This window comes from Cetorhinus maximus, chromosome 5 (assembly GCF_964194155.1).
Source record: "Cetorhinus maximus chromosome 5, sCetMax3.hap1.1, whole genome shotgun sequence".
NCBI classification, from domain to species: Eukaryota; Metazoa; Chordata; class Chondrichthyes; order Lamniformes; family Cetorhinidae; genus Cetorhinus; species Cetorhinus maximus.
In genome coordinates this window covers 141,104,938-141,122,957 of record NC_135883.1, presented here as the reverse complement: position 1 = coordinate 141,122,957, position 18,020 = coordinate 141,104,938, and the positions used below count along the sequence as shown (strand labels likewise).

At 42.5% G+C, this 18,020-nt stretch overlaps 1 protein-coding gene across 3 annotated transcripts in view; it reads left to right on the top strand.

Annotated features, from left to right (window-relative positions):
• ppil6 (peptidylprolyl isomerase (cyclophilin)-like 6) overlaps positions 1-14,882 on the top strand; it is a 32,554-nt gene extending 17,672 nt beyond the window's left edge. For 2 of the 3 annotated variants that reach the window (XM_078542569.1, XM_078542571.1), the window contains exons 2-8: positions 198-293; positions 3,648-3,836; positions 6,354-6,416; positions 7,335-7,482; positions 8,329-8,385; positions 10,078-10,213; positions 14,682-14,882. In XM_078542569.1, coding sequence (XP_078398695.1) covers positions 198-293; positions 3,648-3,836; positions 6,354-6,416; positions 7,335-7,482; positions 8,329-8,385; positions 10,078-10,213; positions 14,682-14,793 — 801 coding nt within the window. In that variant the 3' untranslated portion in view covers positions 14,794-14,882. The remainder of the gene's footprint in view (positions 1-197; positions 294-3,647; positions 3,837-6,353; positions 6,417-7,334; positions 7,483-8,328; positions 8,386-10,077; positions 10,214-14,681) is intronic. The other variant, XM_078542570.1, reaches the window with a different exon arrangement.
• The last annotated feature ends 3,138 nt before the right edge of the window (positions 14,883-18,020 follow it).

Sequence of the window (18,020 nt, the reverse complement as noted above, 5' to 3'; positions counted from 1 at the left end):
CCTTAAAATTGGAGCTAGGGGGTGATGTCAAGAAGCACACTTCACACAAAGGGGAGTGTCAATCTGAAACTCTTTCCTCTAAAAGCTTTGAGGTTAGGTCAATTGAAACAATCAAAACTGAGAATATCTCACTCTCCTCGTTGTGGGACGAAAGACTGAAACAATAAAGTTTTTTTTAAAAAATCCTTTTTATGCAGGTGCTGAAGCAGACATATCCTTCCCAGCTGGCTGACCCAGTAATACGTCCACTTATGGAATTTGCCTGGCATGCGTACTTAGATGAGAAGAAGAAGGTATTTGTGTCTTTTTAATTATTAATCTGAGCTCATTTAAAAGGGGGACACTTCAGACTACAATGAATTTGTTTTAAGAATTTGTTTCGGTAGCAGGAATACCATTTGGTTATCAGCGGTGGTCCCTTAAACCATCTCAACAATGGACTTCCCTTGCAGACTACGACCGAATCAGGGTCCCAAAATACATGGCCCCATCAGTGAATTCCTTCCATGACTTCAATAGGAATGCATTGAAAGGCCAGGTACACTGGATCTCCCCATTATCCCAGGGTTTCCATGGATCTTGTAAGGAGTGGAGCTTTTTCTCGGGTTGGGTTTACAAAGGCACAAATTCCTGGGGCGTTGGAAATCATCAGGGGCCATATCTGACATGAGACCAGGGAAGTCATACTGTCAAAGAACCCAGGTGGGCACGGGGAATCCACTTGGATTGTGGGCCCCCAAAAGTAAGTGAGGTTTTTTTCATTTTTAAATATGAGCTCCTTAAAAAGGAAGTTCCTGACGATGTTTCCCGAGGGAGAGAGGGCAATAGCAGCTAATCCAATACGATCTGCAATTTCTTTAATGGGAAAACACTCCAGTTGCTGGTTTAATGAAGGTGTTGCCCACCATTCCTATTCAATTTAAGAGTCTTCCCCCAGCCTTGCTAAAATTTGCTGAGGTCAACATAAGAGATCTTAGGTGGGCATATCCTGAAGCTCACACTGATGTTACAAAGAATCTGGATGATCTTATGAGTCAGTATGTAAAACAATTGACTTGCCAGCAGGAGTCACAATATACCAAGTAGACTAGTGGGAACTCTGTTCTGACCTCACCTTCCCAGCCAAACCCAAGGACGCTGAAGCCATTTATAAGATCCTCAACATAGACCAAGATAAATTCTAAAGCTGTAGAATAGAAGCCAGGGGAGGTCATGATTAAACTTTGCATTGGTCTGTTTGGACTGCACGTTGACAGGTTGCGTGGTCCAGGCTCATATTCCCTCAAGTCTGGAAGATTGAGGGGTGACCTAATTGAGGTGTTTATGATGATCTAAAAAATTTAAAAAGAACAAAGAAATAAATGATTTCCCCTGGGGGAGTCCATAACGAGGGTGCATGACCTTTAAAATTAGAGCTAAGCTATCCAGGGGTGATATCAGTAATTATTACTTCACACAAAAGGAAGTGGAAATCTGGAACATGCTCCCTCAAAAAGTTGTTGAGGCTAGGGAGTTAATTGAAAATGTCAAAACTGAGATGGATTTTGTTAGATAAGGGTATTAAGGAATGTGGAACAATGAATAAATGAAGTTGGTGTACAAATCAAACATGTTCTAATTGAATTGTGGAACAGGCTCAAGTGCTGAATGGCCTACTCCTATTCCTGTATTCTTTTAGGGGATGTGTGTGTCAGTGGCAAGGCCAGCATTTATTATCCATCCCTAATTGCCCTTGAGGAGGTGATGGCGAGCCACCTACTGAATGGCATTTAAGAGTCGGCCACATTGCTGTGGGCCTGGAGTCACACATAGGCCAGACCAAGTAAGGATGACAGGTTTCCTTCTTAAAGGATATTAATGAACCAGATGAGTTTTTACAACAGTGCAGTCACTTCATGATCCCCATTGCTGAATACTATCTTTTAACCGCAGACTTATTTAATTAACTGAATTTAAATTCCTCTGCTACCATGGTAGAATATGAATTTATAATCTCGCGATGATTAGTCCAGTAATATAAACACTATGCTGCTCCACCCCTCAACAACTGTTGCTTTGTTTTCAAAAACAATTTTTCTCTTTTTAAAGTAAGTAGAGACAGAATTAACTGGTTAACAATCAACATGATAATGATGTTCAAGACTGACCCTTGCTAATCATTGCTAATCCTGTTAAGTGGTTTCACAAAACTCTAAGAAGATACCACTCCTGAGACAGGCGAGAGTGAGATATTCATGAACCTCCCTTGTCAGCTATGGTTTATCCTTTGATTCTGTGATTTTGCTGCAAAGGGTCTTGGCATTCCCCTTTTCTTTCTCACTAAGGGACTGTTTCTTGGTCAAAAGCAACAAATGGAAACCTGAAATAAAAACAGAAAATGCTGGAAATACTCAGCAGATCAGGCAGCATCTGTGAAGAGAAAAGCATAGTTAACATTTCAGGTCTGTGACCTTTCATCAACTGGGAGAAGTAAAGGCTTTGAGCAAGTTAGAGTGGGGAGGGTGAGAACAAGAACAAAAGGGGAGAACAGTGTTAGGGTGGAGGGCAGGAGAGATTAAATAACAAAAGGTTTCATGTTGCAAGGCCAAAGGGAGTGATACTGGAACAAGTAAAGAAAGATATGTTTACAGGAGGTGTGAATGCCAGGTTAGCTGCCGTCCAAATGTGAAGGGAACAAGAGGGTGACAAGAGAAAAAAAAACAAAACTAGCAAAGAAACATGAAACAAAATGAGGACCAAGGTTATGACCTAAAATTGTTAAACTCAATTTCAGTTCAGATGGTTGGAGAGTGCCCAGTTGAAAGATAAGGTGCTGTTCCTCAAGCCTGCCTTGGGTTTCATTGGTACACTGTAGCAGGCCAAGGACAGAAATGTCAGATTGGGAACAAGGTGGATAATTAAAAGGGCAGACGACCGGGAGCTCAGGATCAGGCTTGCGGACTGAATGGAAATATTCCGCAAAGTGATCACCCAACCTGCTTTTGGTTTCCCCAACGTAGAGGAGACCACATTCTGAACAGTTAATACTGTATACTCACTTGAAAGAAGTAGGAGAAAATCGCTGTTTCACTTGGAAAGAATGCTTGGACCTTGGATGGTGAAAAGGGAAGAGATAAAAGGGCAGGAGTTGGCTCTCCAGTGCTTGCATCGAGATGTGTCGTCAGAAAGGGAGATGGTGTTGGGAGTGACTAGGGTGTTGCAGAGAGAATGGTTCCTTCAAAATACTGGAAATGGAAGATGTGTTTAATGATGGCATCACGCTGGAGGTGACAGAAATGGCAAATACGGAGGCTAGTGGGGTGGAAAATAAGGACAAGGAGAACCCTATTGTGATAATGGGAGGGCGGGGAAAGGAGTGAGAGCAGAAGTGGGTAAAATAGAACAGAATCTTCTTTGTTGATATCCAGGTGAGTGACTCTGTGAACAATGGGACTGTACAACAGGCTGAATGGTCTCCTTCTCTGCTGTATGAATCTATGCTCTACATGAACAATAACTTGCTTAATTTGGATGACTGCATCATTGTGTGTCTGTAAACAAATTAAAAGTTTACCAAAAATTGTTCATGAAGATGGTGCCACTTTATCAAAGAGTTCATAACATTTGCAAAAGTTAAAGACACCAGGTATTTTTTTTTTTCTCCACAGGCATTCAAAGGTAATGTGTGGGGTTTCTCCTCCAACGTCATGTGCTTTGTCAATGGCCAGCTTCTTGGTGATGAGAAAGATTTCCTGAAATGGGCAGAAGATGAGTTTGGCTACACAGATTTCAGACCTCAAGCTCTGTATGACGCAATAGCCGAAGATTTTTATTCTGAGTATCTGAAGGGCATCCAGGTAAGTATCAGCATTTCCTTACAATGTAAAGCTAGACTTCCAAGTCACTCATATTCATGATAACTTTACCCTCATCCACGCATTGAATAAGCCAGGGTCAAAATAAATGCAGACAAAATGTTTAAAATATATAATGCTTTCATGGATGATGACTGGAAATATTCTCTAAATTTTAATCAACCACATGATGGAACCATTCAGTAAATGGTACTGAGATTTGAGTCTTTGCTGGGGACAACCTCCAGTTTTTAAGTTGCTTTCTCCCTGTTCATCAATTTGGGCTCCCTGTGTCCCCTATCATTGTCATCAGAATAATCCTTTACCTAAATAATATTATTAGCACATGTACAACAGGCCTTTAATAAATGCACATTTACAGCTGCTTTGGTGAATTTTCTATTTAGCAGAATCTTGTCAACTCAAAGTAAAACAAAGTTCATTTTTGCAGATCTCTGGAGATCATCTAGTGCCCCTGCTGTTCATTATGAAATGATGATTAAGAGATTTGGTGAAACTGATAGATCTTTATTTTGTAGAACATCATAAAGTTATTCATCCTCTCACACTCAGGTCACTGCCTTAAAAGCAATCACTGAACAACGTAGAGAACTGTTTGAACTACAGTTGCAAATCCAACCATCCATGTCCTTGGTCATTTTGCCAAGTTATAGCAAAGTTTCCAGCCATTTCCAGATTTTTTTTTTATTCATTCATGGGATGTGGGCTTTGCTGTCTGGGTCAGCATTTATTGCCCATCCCTAGTTGCCCTTGAGAAGGTGGTGGTGAGCTGGCTTCTTGAACTACTGCAGTCCATGTGGTGTAGGTACACCCACAGTGCTGTTAGGAAGGGAGTTCCAGGATTTTGACCCAGCGACAGTGAAGGAACGGCGATATATTTCCAAGGCAGGATGGTGAGTGGCTTGGAGGGGAACTTCCAGATGGTGGTGTTCCCACCTATCTGCTGCCCTTGTCCTTCCTAGATGGTTCTGGTGCTTAGCTCGATGCCGGGTGGTCCGTCCGGCTTTATCCCTTTTTTGTAACGGTTTGATACAACTGAGTAGCTTGCTAGGCCATTTCAGGGTCAACTACATTGCTGTGGTTCTGGAGTCACATGTAAGCCAGACCAGGTAAGGACAACAGATTTCCTTCCCTAAAGGGCATTAGTGAACCAGATGGGTTTTTACAACAATTGACAATGGTTTCATGGTCATCATTAGACTTTTTAATACCAGATTTTTTTTAAAAAAATTGAATTCAAATTCCACCATCTCCCATTTCAGGATTCGAACCCTGGTCCCCAGCACATTTACCCTGGGTTTCTGGATTACTAGTCCATTGACAATACCACTATGCCATTTCCCCGCCCCCAAATTCCAACATCTGCCATGGTGGGATTAGAATCCAGGTCCCCAGAGGATTACGCTGGGTCTCTGGATTACTAGTCCATTGACAATACCACTGCACCACCGCCTCCCATGTGGATCATGTGGAATTTGGGGTATCTTTGGGATGGTGGGACCTCTGCCGGACAGAATCCCTGACCAAGGCCAATTTTCAGACATCTGGAGCATTTTTTGTAATTTTTGCAGGCTCTCAACTACACCTCCCTCCCCTAGACCTACTGAGGGGGTCTGTCCTCGGAAAGGGCCTCAGAAACTTGCTGCAGCTGCAATGTTCCACTGACCATCCACAGGTGGCCAACGAGATTTTAAAAATATATATACTGCCAGAATAAATGGGGAAATAAAGACCAAAATCTACACAATATGAGCGATTGCATCAGTGTTGGGGTCATTTAAAAACTAGGAGATAGAGAGGCAAAAGGAGAGTCATGACATCTGTTCCCTAATATTCCCTGACTCCAGCAGAAAATCTGAGCTCCCTTCCAGGTCCTGGAAAAGCTGAAACTGTTGGATATGTACATGGGGTCAATCAACATCTGAATGATAAAGATAACCCTTCGTACCAGGATCATTAACTTGGCTCCCAGTCAGATGCTGTCCACCTGTTTTGTCCTTCCAACACGTTTTGTTTTTTCCCCACCAGAGTTCCAGCATTTGCATTTTTTGTTGTTCTGTCTATTCCAAATCCTGTGTCTTTGAAGTTTCTTTCTTGTCAAAAACCAATTGCCCACCTCAGTAGGCTAACCTTTACCTCAGAGCTGTGTAATCTATCGTATGGAAAACTTTCCATGGTTCTGTCTATAATGTATTATACTGATTTTTAGCTGCACGTATTGCAGTTACTCTTGCTGTTACAATTACTTAAAGCAAATAGCCTTCCTGTCCAGTTTGCAACACACCTTGAACACTAAATTGCAGACGTCTTGATCTGGCAGCAACTAATTTGACTCATCTTTTGGATTAACCCTTCATATTACTGATAGTTCCTTCTACAACTCATTAGGTTTTCTAGCAGGCCTTTTTGCTCTTTGCCAGATTCTTTGTTGTTGTCTTCTTCAAAAAAGGACAATTGGACTAGTTTGACATTTTGACAGGTTGTCTTTGTTTTCTACAGCACACGTTTGTTTACATGGACATCTCCATTGATCAGAAACCTATTGGGAAGTTGTTATTTGAGGTAAGGAATGCAGTGAAAGGTTGTTTTCTGCCCTCTCCCCAATCTGGTTTCTCTCTCATTACCCCTTCTCTTGTGAAGATCCTGATTCATACTAGAATATAGTCTCACAGGGAATGAGGGCACCCAACACTCCAAACAAATATCCGCTCTTCATACACGAGACTGTATAGGATGTTGTTAGGCTGCTCAACCTGGAACCACTGCTACTGAGCCTGATCCTATCCTCACCCAAATTATAAACACCTTTCCCGTAAGGTTCGCTGAATGACAATCAGTATCAGGACTGCCGGCTGCTTTTATTTCCTTTCTCTATGGCAGAAAAGCTAGATCCAAATGTATTGCCCTCATGCTAACTAAGGTCACCTATCTCAGCATTGGCCAGCTATCTTCCTGGTCTCCATGGTTCAGATCCTGGATTCCTTGGCATTGGATGTGGTTCAGTGGTAGCACTCTCACCTCTGAGTCAAAAAGTCATGGGTTTAAGTCCCATTTCAAAGGCATAAGCAAATTATCTAGTCTAACACATCAGTGCAGTACTGAGGGAGCACTGCACTGTCAGAGGTTCCGTCTTTCAGGTGAGACACTAAACTGCGTCTGCCAGGTCCTGTCTGCCTTCTTAACTGGGCATAAAGATCCCATGGCACTATGTCAAAGAAGAGCAGGAGACTTCGGCCTGGTGTCCTGGCTAATTTATCTGGCCATCATCACGATGCTGTTTGTGGGACCTTACTTACAGAAACTAGCTGTTCCATTTCCTACATTGCAACAGTGATTACACTTCGAAAGTACTTCAGCAGCTGTGAAGTGTTTCAGGACATCCTGAGATTTTTCTTTCTTGGAGAAGGGGAAGCTTATTTATGATCAGAGCTATAAATTCAGCTCACAAAATACCGATACTAATCAATAATACATTGAAAGCTTTTTACAGATGTTTGTCCAAAGACTTGCAAGAATTTTAAGGCACTGTGCACAGGAGAGGCAGGCTTCTCACCTACAAACCTATGGCTTTGTTATAAAGGAACCATATTTCACAGACTAGTGAGGAATACCTGGATTCAAGGAGGAGGTGAGACTGAAAGCTAATTTAATAACAGGATTGTAGCACCTAACATGGATCAGAATTCTGTACATTTTAAAGTAACAATGGCTGTAAGTAGCGTTATCCAGGTTTAAAACCACATTTCACAAATTATTATGGTTCTTACCACACATAAGGGTCTGGAAAATCCACGGAATTCCACAGGGCTGCAGCCACTCTGCTATTCCTTCACTGGAGTCTGTTAGGCACCGTGCTTCCCCATGGAAATGGGGATTTCACTCTACTTCTGCTGAAGTTACACCAACAGAATCGGAGCAGCTCCGAGGGAATTTCCCAGCCAGTGTGTTGTCTGGTTACGTACCACACCTGCCTGTGATCTCCTCCCATCTAGGATCAGAGATGAGAACGGAGGGGCTGTTAGAGGAGGGGAAAGAATGAGGCGGTTGGAGTGGAAAAGAGGAATTTGGGCTTATCTTTATTCTCCTGAATGACCCTAAGATAATAGAAGAATTTGGTTTTGGGGGAGTGGGGCTGTGAAGTGGCCTAACCAGCTCCACTAGTGGGGAGGCAGTCCACTCATAAGCCAGTGGCTGTAGCCTGCCGTACTCAGGAATGAGATGATGAAGATGCCTATTATGAAGAGAGAGTCTGGGGAAGATGGAAAATAGTTAACTATATAAAAATATGTATGCAATTTTATATTTCATGCAACAGGCTTGAGTAAAATTAATTCCAGGACTAAAAAAAATACCAAAGCAATATATAGTAACAGAAACTAATCACTATTACAGCTTTTTGAGGTAAAATTGGCAAAACTTTGTCCTTTTTTTAATCCCGATTTTCACTCTGGCATTTTTTTTCTTGAAACCATAGACATTTTAAAAGGTAGAGGAGATGGTGGAATATCCATTTACGGAGAAACATTTGAAGGTAAAGAAAAACAGCAAGTTTTGTCATGGGAGAACCCTTACAGGGCATGATAGCAAGGATTCCATCGCTAATGTTTGTATATCACTTAACCTTGTTAATAAGGATGTGCCATGTCAGTGCTTGAAACAACATGGAGTCTCTCAGTGGCGAGTTGTGGATTCTGGTTACTCGGGGACAAGTAGTGCAATCAACTAGTGCCCTCTGGAGTTCAAGAAAATTGTTGGGGAGAAAACCCTACCCTCTTTGCGCCTTCTCCCTCCCCCCCACACTTGGCACCTCTCCCCCCGCAACTCTTCACACCTCCCCCCGCCAAACTCTTCGCACTTCTCCCCCTCCCCCCACCTCCTGTAACTGGGTGTCAACCCAACATTCAGAACTGGCTCCCCAGTGTCCGCTTGCCAGTGTTGCTGGAGTGGTGCTTGAACCTGAGACTTTCAACAGAGAGGTGGTCACCCAGGATTGCAAGTAACCCATTAGATGTCAGCCCAGGGCCCAGATCTTTCTGTCTCCGGGTGGTCATACCCCGGAGATATCCCTGAAAATGCACTGGGGACCCCCTTTGAAGTCCCCAACGCTGAATACACGGGAATTGCCCGGGAAGTTTTAACATCGATTGGGCAATAATCTGCATCTGAAACCCTCCAAAAGTCTGATTTAAAGTCAGAGACTCATTTAACCGAATAGTTACCAAGGAAAAGTTAGAAGGATTAAAACCAGTGCTAACCCCTGGGTGACCTGCCAACTCCCCGCTGGACCCCACGACTGCTCCCCCTGTCCAACCGACTATGCCTGCACCCTCCCGACACCCCACCCCCCGACTACTCTCCGACCCACTCACCCCCAACAACCCCCACCCGCTGACTATCTCCCCAACTATCACCCCAGCCCCATCTACTGCCCCACCCACCACCCCCCAACACACCCTACCCCCTCACCCACTTACCTTACACACTTATCTTGTCAAAGTGGCTTTGGGGCATTTAAACTCACCGGTATACAGCAGCCAGTGCCGTTAAAAGGGGATGTGGTTTGGTTTTCTCCAATGCTCGTTCACTAAAAATGAAGGACTCCATGTAATAAAATATATAAAATATTTCCTCATGAATCCTATTTGGCGGTTTAACAAGAAATGGGCAGTTATATTTGTTTCACCATAAAAGTTTATTAAAAACAATACGCTTTTTTTTCCAACCAAACTATGGGGGCTTTTCAGGGTGTAACTGAATACAGCAATCAATTTTTCAGATTAACATTTCACAAGTATAACGTCAACCTTGTGGGAAAAGGTTGTTGCAGAAAAGGCAATGACATTCACTGTGCGTAACTTCAATATTATTAATCCTACTGAAGGTCAGCCAACAGTATTATCAAATTGTCATGGAGATCAATAGGTGGACGTGATGACCAGGCAGCAATCTCATGAAGTAGTTCAGTTGGCATCATAAGTTATTTCCATGAAAAAATATCCCTTTAAGATTTGAGTGCAATTTATTCCGTGAGTGATTTATCTTGAGGTTTTAAATATGCCTGGAGTGAAATGGTCCTTGAAATAAATAATGGCGTGATGAGGTGTTCAGGTCAGAATTAAAATAGAGCAGTGGGACTCTCACCGATTAATCTAGGAATCACCAGGTCACAAATGGAGAATGTTTTGATCACCACCAGTACCAGCAATGTGCTTTCTTTTATTAGATGAGACCTATGCTATCTCCCACTGCAAGAGAGGAGTTCTTGGAATGGCTAACAAGGGGCGGCATACTAATGGAAGCCAGTTCTACATCACATTACAGCCATGTCTTTGGATGAACACCAGATTTGTAGCTTTTGGGTTGGTATTTCAGGTTTCCTGAATATTGTTAGTTTAACTTAGTGCAGGAGAAATTTGATGATATAATTGAAGAATGCTGCACAGGTAGCGAACTGCAGATCCGCCTATTCCCCAGGGACTGGAGTTAAGTCTGTGTTGTGCCACGCTATGTGAATGAATTTACATATGAACTTGAAGCAGGAATAGGCCATTCGGCCCCTCGAGCCTGCTTCGCCGTTCAATAAGATCATTGCTGATCTGACTGTGGCCTCAGCTCCACTTTCATGTCTATCCCTGATGCCCTTTAATCTCCTTGTTAGCCAAGAATCTACCTCTGCCTTAAAAAAATATTCAATGACCCTGCCTTTGCCATTCTCTGGATAATAGCATCCCACAGACTCATGACTCTCAGAAAAAAATTCTCTTTGTCTGTCTTAAATAAGAGACCCCTTATTTTTAAACTGTGTTTCCTAGTTCTGCTCTGTCCCCCAAGGGGAAACATCCTTTCAGCATCCACTCTGTTTTGATCCTTCAGGATTTAATATGTTTCAATAAGACTACCTCTCATTCGTCTAAACTCCAGTGGATACAGGCCCAACCTTTCCTCATAAGATAAAACCCCTTCATCCAAGGAATCAGTCGAGTGAACCTTCTCTGAACTGCTTCTAATGCAATTATGATTTTTCTTAAATAAGGAGACCAAAACTGCACATAGTACTCTAGATGTGGTCTCACCAACACCCTGTACAACTGCAGCAAAATATCCCTACTTTTGTATTCCATTCCCCTTACAATAAACAATAACATTCCATTTGCCTTCCTAATCACTTGTTGTACTTGTATACTAACTTTGTGATTCATCAGGACACCCAGATCCCTCTGTACCTCAGAGTTCTGCAATCTCTCTCCATTTAGATAATGTGCTGTTTTTCTATTCTTTCTGCCAAAGTGGACAAGTTCACATTTTCCCACATTATACGATATCTGCCAAATTTTTGCCCACTCACTTAATCTATATATAGCCCTTTGCAGACCCCTTATGTCCTCTTTACAACTTACCTTCCTATGACTCCTATGGCACAAATGACTCGAATGACTCGAATGGTTCTGATGAAGAGTCATTCGGACTCAAAACGTTAACTGTCTTCCTCTCCACATATGCTGTCAGGTCTCCTTAATAATAGATTCCAGCATTTTCCCTATGACAGATGTTAAGCTAACTGGCCTGTAGTTTCCTGCTTTCTGTGTCTCTCCTATCTTGAATAGAGGAGTTATATTTTCTATTTTCCAATCTGATGGACCTTTCCACAACCTAGGGAATTTTGGGAAATTAAAACGAATGTATCTACCAATTCAGCAGCCACTTTTTTTAAGACCCTAGGATGAAGTCCATCAGGACCTTAGGACCTGTCAGCTTTTAGTTCTAATAACTTTCTCAGTACCCTTCCCCTGGTGATTGTAGCTGTTTTAAGTTCCTCCCTCCCTTTCACCTCTTGATTCACACATATTTCTGGGATGTTATTTGTATCCTCCACAGTGAAGATAGATGCAAAATATCTGTTCCATTCATCTGCCATTTCCTTATCTTCCATTATTAATTCCCCAGACTCAGTCTCTAGAGGATCAGTGCTCTGATTTATTTACTAATTTCCTTTGTAAATACCTGTAGAAACTCTTATTATCTTTTTTTTATATTTCCAGTTAGCTTTCTCTCTCATACTCCAATTTCTCCCTTATTATCCTTTTAGTCGTTCTTTGATGTTTTAATGTTCTGTCCACTCTTTTAATCTGCCACTAATCTTCACAGAATTGTATACTTTTTCTTTCAATTTGGTACTATCTTTAACTTCCTTAGTTACCTACAGCTTTCCCTTGAGTTTTTCTTTCTCACTGGAATGAGTGTTATGAAATATCTCCTTAAATGTCTGCCACTGCATCTCCACTGACCTATCCCTTAACCTAATTTCCCAGATCACTTTCACCAGCTCTGTCTTCATGCCCTCATAATTACCCCTATTTAAGTTTAAAACACAAGTCTTATACCCACTCTTCTCTCTCTCAAACTGAATGCAAAATTCAATCATGTTATGATCACTGCTACCTAGGCACTCCTTTACTATAAGATCATTAATTAATCCTGTCTTGGTGCACCTTACCAGATCTAGAATTAGCCTGCTCTAGATCTAGAATTGGCAGCAAAACATGTCTCTCTAAGAAACCATCCCAAAAACACTAAGAACCCACCTTCCAAGTTGCCCTTGCCAATCTGATTCACCCAATCTACATGTAGATTAAAATCACCCATGAATATAACACACCTTTCTCACAAACCCCCAATATTTCTTCCTACATACTCCATCCTACAGTGTGATTACTGTTAGGGGGCTTATAAACTATAAACAATTGAGTTCCTACCTTTCCTATTACTTATCTCCACCCAAACTGCTTCTTTATCTATATCATCCTTCTCTAATGTACTATTGCCATCATCAGTTAACAACACTTTTTCCTAACTTCCTGCCCTTCTGAAATATTATGTACCCTTGAATATTCAGGTCCCAGCCATTGTCATCCTGCAGCCATGTCTCTGTATTGGCTATCAGATCATACATATTTATTTCTATTTGCACTCTCAATTCATTCATGAGCATTTAGATACAGAGCTTTTAGTTCTGTCCTTTTAGTATTTTTGCAACCTCTAGCCTTATCTTCTGGCTCACTCTTAAGTGTGTATGCTCTGTCTCTTCCTGCCATGCTCTGATTATCATTTCTCTTATTGCTACCTTGCTCTCTTGCTTTGTCTTCCCCCTTTATTATCACATCTTCCCATACTTGATCCCTCACCCCCACTATTTAATTTAAAGCCCCCTCTCTACCACCCTAAATTATATGACTCGCCAGAATCCTGATCCCAGCACAGTTCAGGTGAAGACTGTCCCAACGGTACAGCTCCCGCTTTCCCCAGTGCTGGTGCCAGTGCCCCATGAATCAAAACCCATTCTCCCACACCAGTCTTTGAGCCACATATTCATCTCTCTAAGCTTATTTACCTTATTGCCAATTTACTCATGGCTCAGGTAATAATCCAGAGATTATCACCTTTAGGTTCTGCTTTTTAATTTCACCCCAAGTTGCTCATACTTCCAGAGCAGAGTCTCTATCCTACTTCTACTTATGTTGTTAGTACCAATGTGGACCACAGATGCTGGTTGGTCCCCCACCACTCTTTTTAACTTCTTCCCCAGTATGTTTGTAAGATCATGGTTAATTTATTTGTTCAATCTGAGATTTGTAATCTCAGTTTTACCATTCTTAAGGAAATATTTTCTGGGAAAAAATAAATTCTATTCTAGTGAAAGATCTAATTAATTTAATTTTGCTGTTTAGTTTCTTATTTCAAATTAGGTTTAGAAACTATTCATCCTTCAAAAAGCTGACCTGCAGTCTTGTTCGTATCCCACATGCACAGACATATATAAACATAGGTACATGCACGTTGCATCTATATGCATATGGATAGACAGATGAAATAGTTAAGACTGTCCACGCACAGAAAGGGGTAAGATTATCTTTTAATTGAGAAGCCAAGGTAAAGGTTTAAGGCCTTCAATAATACAATTCAGGACACTTCAGGACCTAATACAGGTCACTTCCAACCTTGAAAAGACTGAAATAGAAGATGAGGTAAATGAAGATGCAAATGATTAGCAGACACCATTCTGGGTTTTAAAAGCCGAAAGGTTGCAGTAGAAAGTAAAGACTGTCAGAGAAGATATTAAGAACTCCACAATTTTGAGGACCTGGGAAAAAATTAGACGAGGATGTTGCACGATGAATCATAGTTCCATATCAAGTGTGCATGAAAGGAATGGTATGTGGTACATGTGGGATTTTAGATATAATGAGAGTAAAATTTAGAAGAGCATTCACTTTATTAATCTACAGAGAATAGGGAAAAGCAAGAGAGATTATGATGGAGGGAGGTCTTCTGAATGTCCTTCGACAGCACCTTCCCAACCTACAACATCTATCACCTCAAAGAATAAGGGCAGCAGACATGTGGGAACACCACCAACTGCAAGCTTCCCCCAAGTCACACACCATCTGACTTGGAGCTATATCACTGTTCCTTCACTGCCCTGGGTCAAAATCCCTGGGACAATCCTTAACAGAATTGTGGGTGTACCAACACCACATGGATTTCAAGTGATTCAAGAAGGCGGCTCACCACCGCCTTCTCAAGGACAATTAGGGATGGGCAACAGGCAACGCTCACACCCCGCAAACCAGTTTGAAAACAATTGTGACTGAAGGTGAAAGAACAAGTACTCAACCATCAAGTTTTTCACTGTATCCTACGCTAAGGGCGTGTGAAAGAAAATTGAAGATTTTCTCAGATAGGGAAGCAGTTTTCAAGTATTGCTTGAAGTAGTTTCTTTTTCTTCGGAATAAAATCTTTCCTGACTTGGCTCTTTGTGTTTTTCGCCAGGCACTTGGTAGCAGGTACAGATGTTCTTGAAGAATTGGAGACGGTTCCCGCAAATAATGAGAGACCAATGGTAGAATGTAAAATTGAAGATTGCGGCATCTATTCTGCCTAAACATCATTGCTCTTTCAGATTGGCTAAAAGAACATTCTATTTATGCACATTATTTATTCTCCCCATAATAAAATGTTGTCTTGCACCACATAAGCAGTGTGGAGTTTTTAATACTTTATACTTTTATGCTTCCACTAATATAATAAATTATATATTAAAGAAAGTGAAAACTGTCAATATTCATAAACTAGAGGAGGGGGGACCCTCTTTCATAAGCTGTATCGACAAAAAGCAATTAATTGCCTCAATCATAGGCTGCAATTTACTATTGCTGATAATCACAGGCAAATGCTTGCAGTATGACAGTCCTCTATCTGCTAGTTTAACAGGCATGATCCCACATCTAAACTTATACCCACACTTCCTCACACTAAGGTTCTGCTCCTCAAAAGAGAGGATAAGGTAGGCCAGGGGTACAGTCAGCCTGAGCCACTCTGACAATCCCCTGTTCATATTCGGAGGCCCAAAAGCTGGTCTGCAGTTTACTGCCCTGACCGAGGGATGTTATGTGGTGAGAGGAAACTCAGAGAGGACTGTTGGTGTGGGGAGGTGGTGGCATAGCTGTATCGTCACTAGATTAGTAATCCTGAGACCCAGGATAATGCCCTGGGGACCCAGGTTTAAATCCCACCACGGCAGATAGTGGAATTTGAATTCAATAAAAAATCTGGAATTAAAAGTCTGATTAAAAGAATGAAATCATTGTCGATTGTCTTAAAAACCCACCTGGTTCACTAATGTCCTTTAGGGAAGGAAATCTGCAGTCCTTACCTGGTCTGGCCTCCAGACCCACAGCAATGTGGTCAACTCTTAAGTGCCCTCTGAATAAGGCCAATTAGGGATGGGCAATAAATGCTGGTCTAGCCAGCGATGCCATGTACCATGAATGAATAAAAAAAAACATTGCACAAGTTTTATAAAAAGTTCCTCTTTTTCATTTTAAGATTTATTTCATGGATACGTTATTTCGATAACAAGACTGGCACTGGCTCATGTTGTAGGACAACTGCTAAGTATTAACATTGAAAGATATTCTTGGAATTACTCAGATGTTAGACTATAATGAAAGTAGGAGATTGCATTTATATTCTGCCTTTCATCTCAGGATAGCCTAAAATGCTTTACAGCCACTGAGGTATTTTTGAAGCATATTCAAAGCAGGCACATATATATTGTGGGGATTAAATAGAGTGGAAGTAGAGTGAGAGTAAAACTAACTTGACCTGAAGTCATTGGTCCAGAATTTACTGGGGTGGGGCATCTCATAGCATGGCCCCAGAAGTAAGGTTTTCTCCCTCATCCTTTAGCTCAAAAAGGTTTTGTGTTGCAAACTGCTGGAAGTGTGAGCTGAAAGGCACTGCGAAGGCGATGGGACATCTGGGACCTTGTTGAATGATGGGACCACCAGTCCATCTCCTTAGCCAATGAGATTTACGGATCAAGGAAGAACCAGGAATGATAGAGAAGGAAATGGGACGAATTAGATTCAGTCAGGTACAGGAAGTGAAATAGATTTTATTGAGAGAGAGAAACAAAAGGGAGAAAAAATTTTAAAATGTAAAATTTTTTAAATCTCAGAACAATTGACTACCAGCAAGAATGAGATTCCACAGTTTCAATTGTTCCTTTTCTGAGCCAGAGAGGTTGAGTGTTATTTTGCAGGAACATAAATCTCATCATTAAAAGCGTCCTTAGGCTGCTGAGTGCCAGTCCTAAGTTTCTGCATCAAATTTAATCGGTAATTAATGCGCAAGTGCAGAAACGTTTTGAAACGTGTAGGGAGGTAAGGGCAAGCTGCTATTTTTGCAAGACTAACCAGAGCACTGCAAATTCTCCAGCAATTTGTGACCATTCATAACGCATGGGTTATCCTCTTCCTCAACAGTAATTATGGACAACTTACACACTAATAATGGCGAGCTCCTTATACTCTTGAGCAACAAATTAAACTAAATTAACAAAATGGGGGGCAAATTAAAAGGCAGCCCCTTAAAAGGATGCTGCTAAAAGAAGGACAATATCCTAAAGGAGACTTATAAACATCAAATTAAAACAGGATCAAAGAGGTCGATAAAACACCCCAGTACCAGCGGTGCCCACCGGGCACGAAAGGCCTCGATCATGCCGGCGGGCACTGCGTGCTGCCTCTCCAGGGACACCCGGCCATGAACGTAGCCACGGAAGAGGGCCAGACAGTCGGGTCGGAAGACCCCCTCGATCGCCCGCTGCCTGGACCGGTTAATGGCTAACTTGGCCAGGCCCGGGAGCAGGCTCACAAGGAGGTCCTCCTCCTTCCCCGCCCATCTCCGCACCGGGTGCCCAAAGATCAGGAGGGTGGGACTGAAGTTCAAACAAAACTCAGGTAAAAGGTTTTTTAAGAAACTAAAAAGGTGGTGCAGCCGATAACAACCTATATACACGTGGCCCACGACTCCACAAGGGCACAGGAAATGCAGGTGTCTTGGGAGCCCGTGAATCAGCATAACCTCCGGTTGTATGGGACTTCCCCGTGCAACACCCTCCACCCCATGCCCTCCATGGTAAGGGGGAGGACTCCCATGTAGACAGCCCTCCACTGGGGACCTCCGCTGTTGGACGGCAACAGGGCAGGCCAGGGCGTGTCTGGATGGCGCGCAAGGGTAAGGAGGTGAAGGGTGTGCAGCAGCAGCAGCAGCCCATACAGGGAACCCCTCGGCGCTGAGCTAAAGGCACGGAGGGCATTTCCGTGAGGCGGCTGACGTTGCGGGGCTCCTGCTCCCGAGGGAGGGCTTGGGGCTTGGGGGCCAATGCGAAATTCTGTCCAAGCAGGGGTGTGCTCAGACTGGAGTCCACCGCACACCTGCGTCTCCTCGAGACCACATATGACATCAGGGCCAAGCACAACCGTTTTAAGGTCATGGCCAAGGCCATGGAAACTCAGCGTTATGCTCCCAGCAAATTCTGGCCCAATATGTTTTTTTGTGATACTATCTATTTTGTGGAGTGGTGTGTGGTCCTGCAACTGGCGTAATGAACAGATTACAATGGGCCCTAACTCCCGACTAGCGTCGGAAAGTGCTGGCCCGCAAAACTAACAAGAAATAAATACCTACTTAACCGGTCTTGAAAATGACGCGGCCACTTCTGATCGCTGCAGCTGGTTGGGGCCTTCATTGAAAGACTCCTTGCAGGCCCCAGCGAAGTCTTGATCCAGCGTGTTCAAGGAGGCCACCCCCCCCTTTTTACAG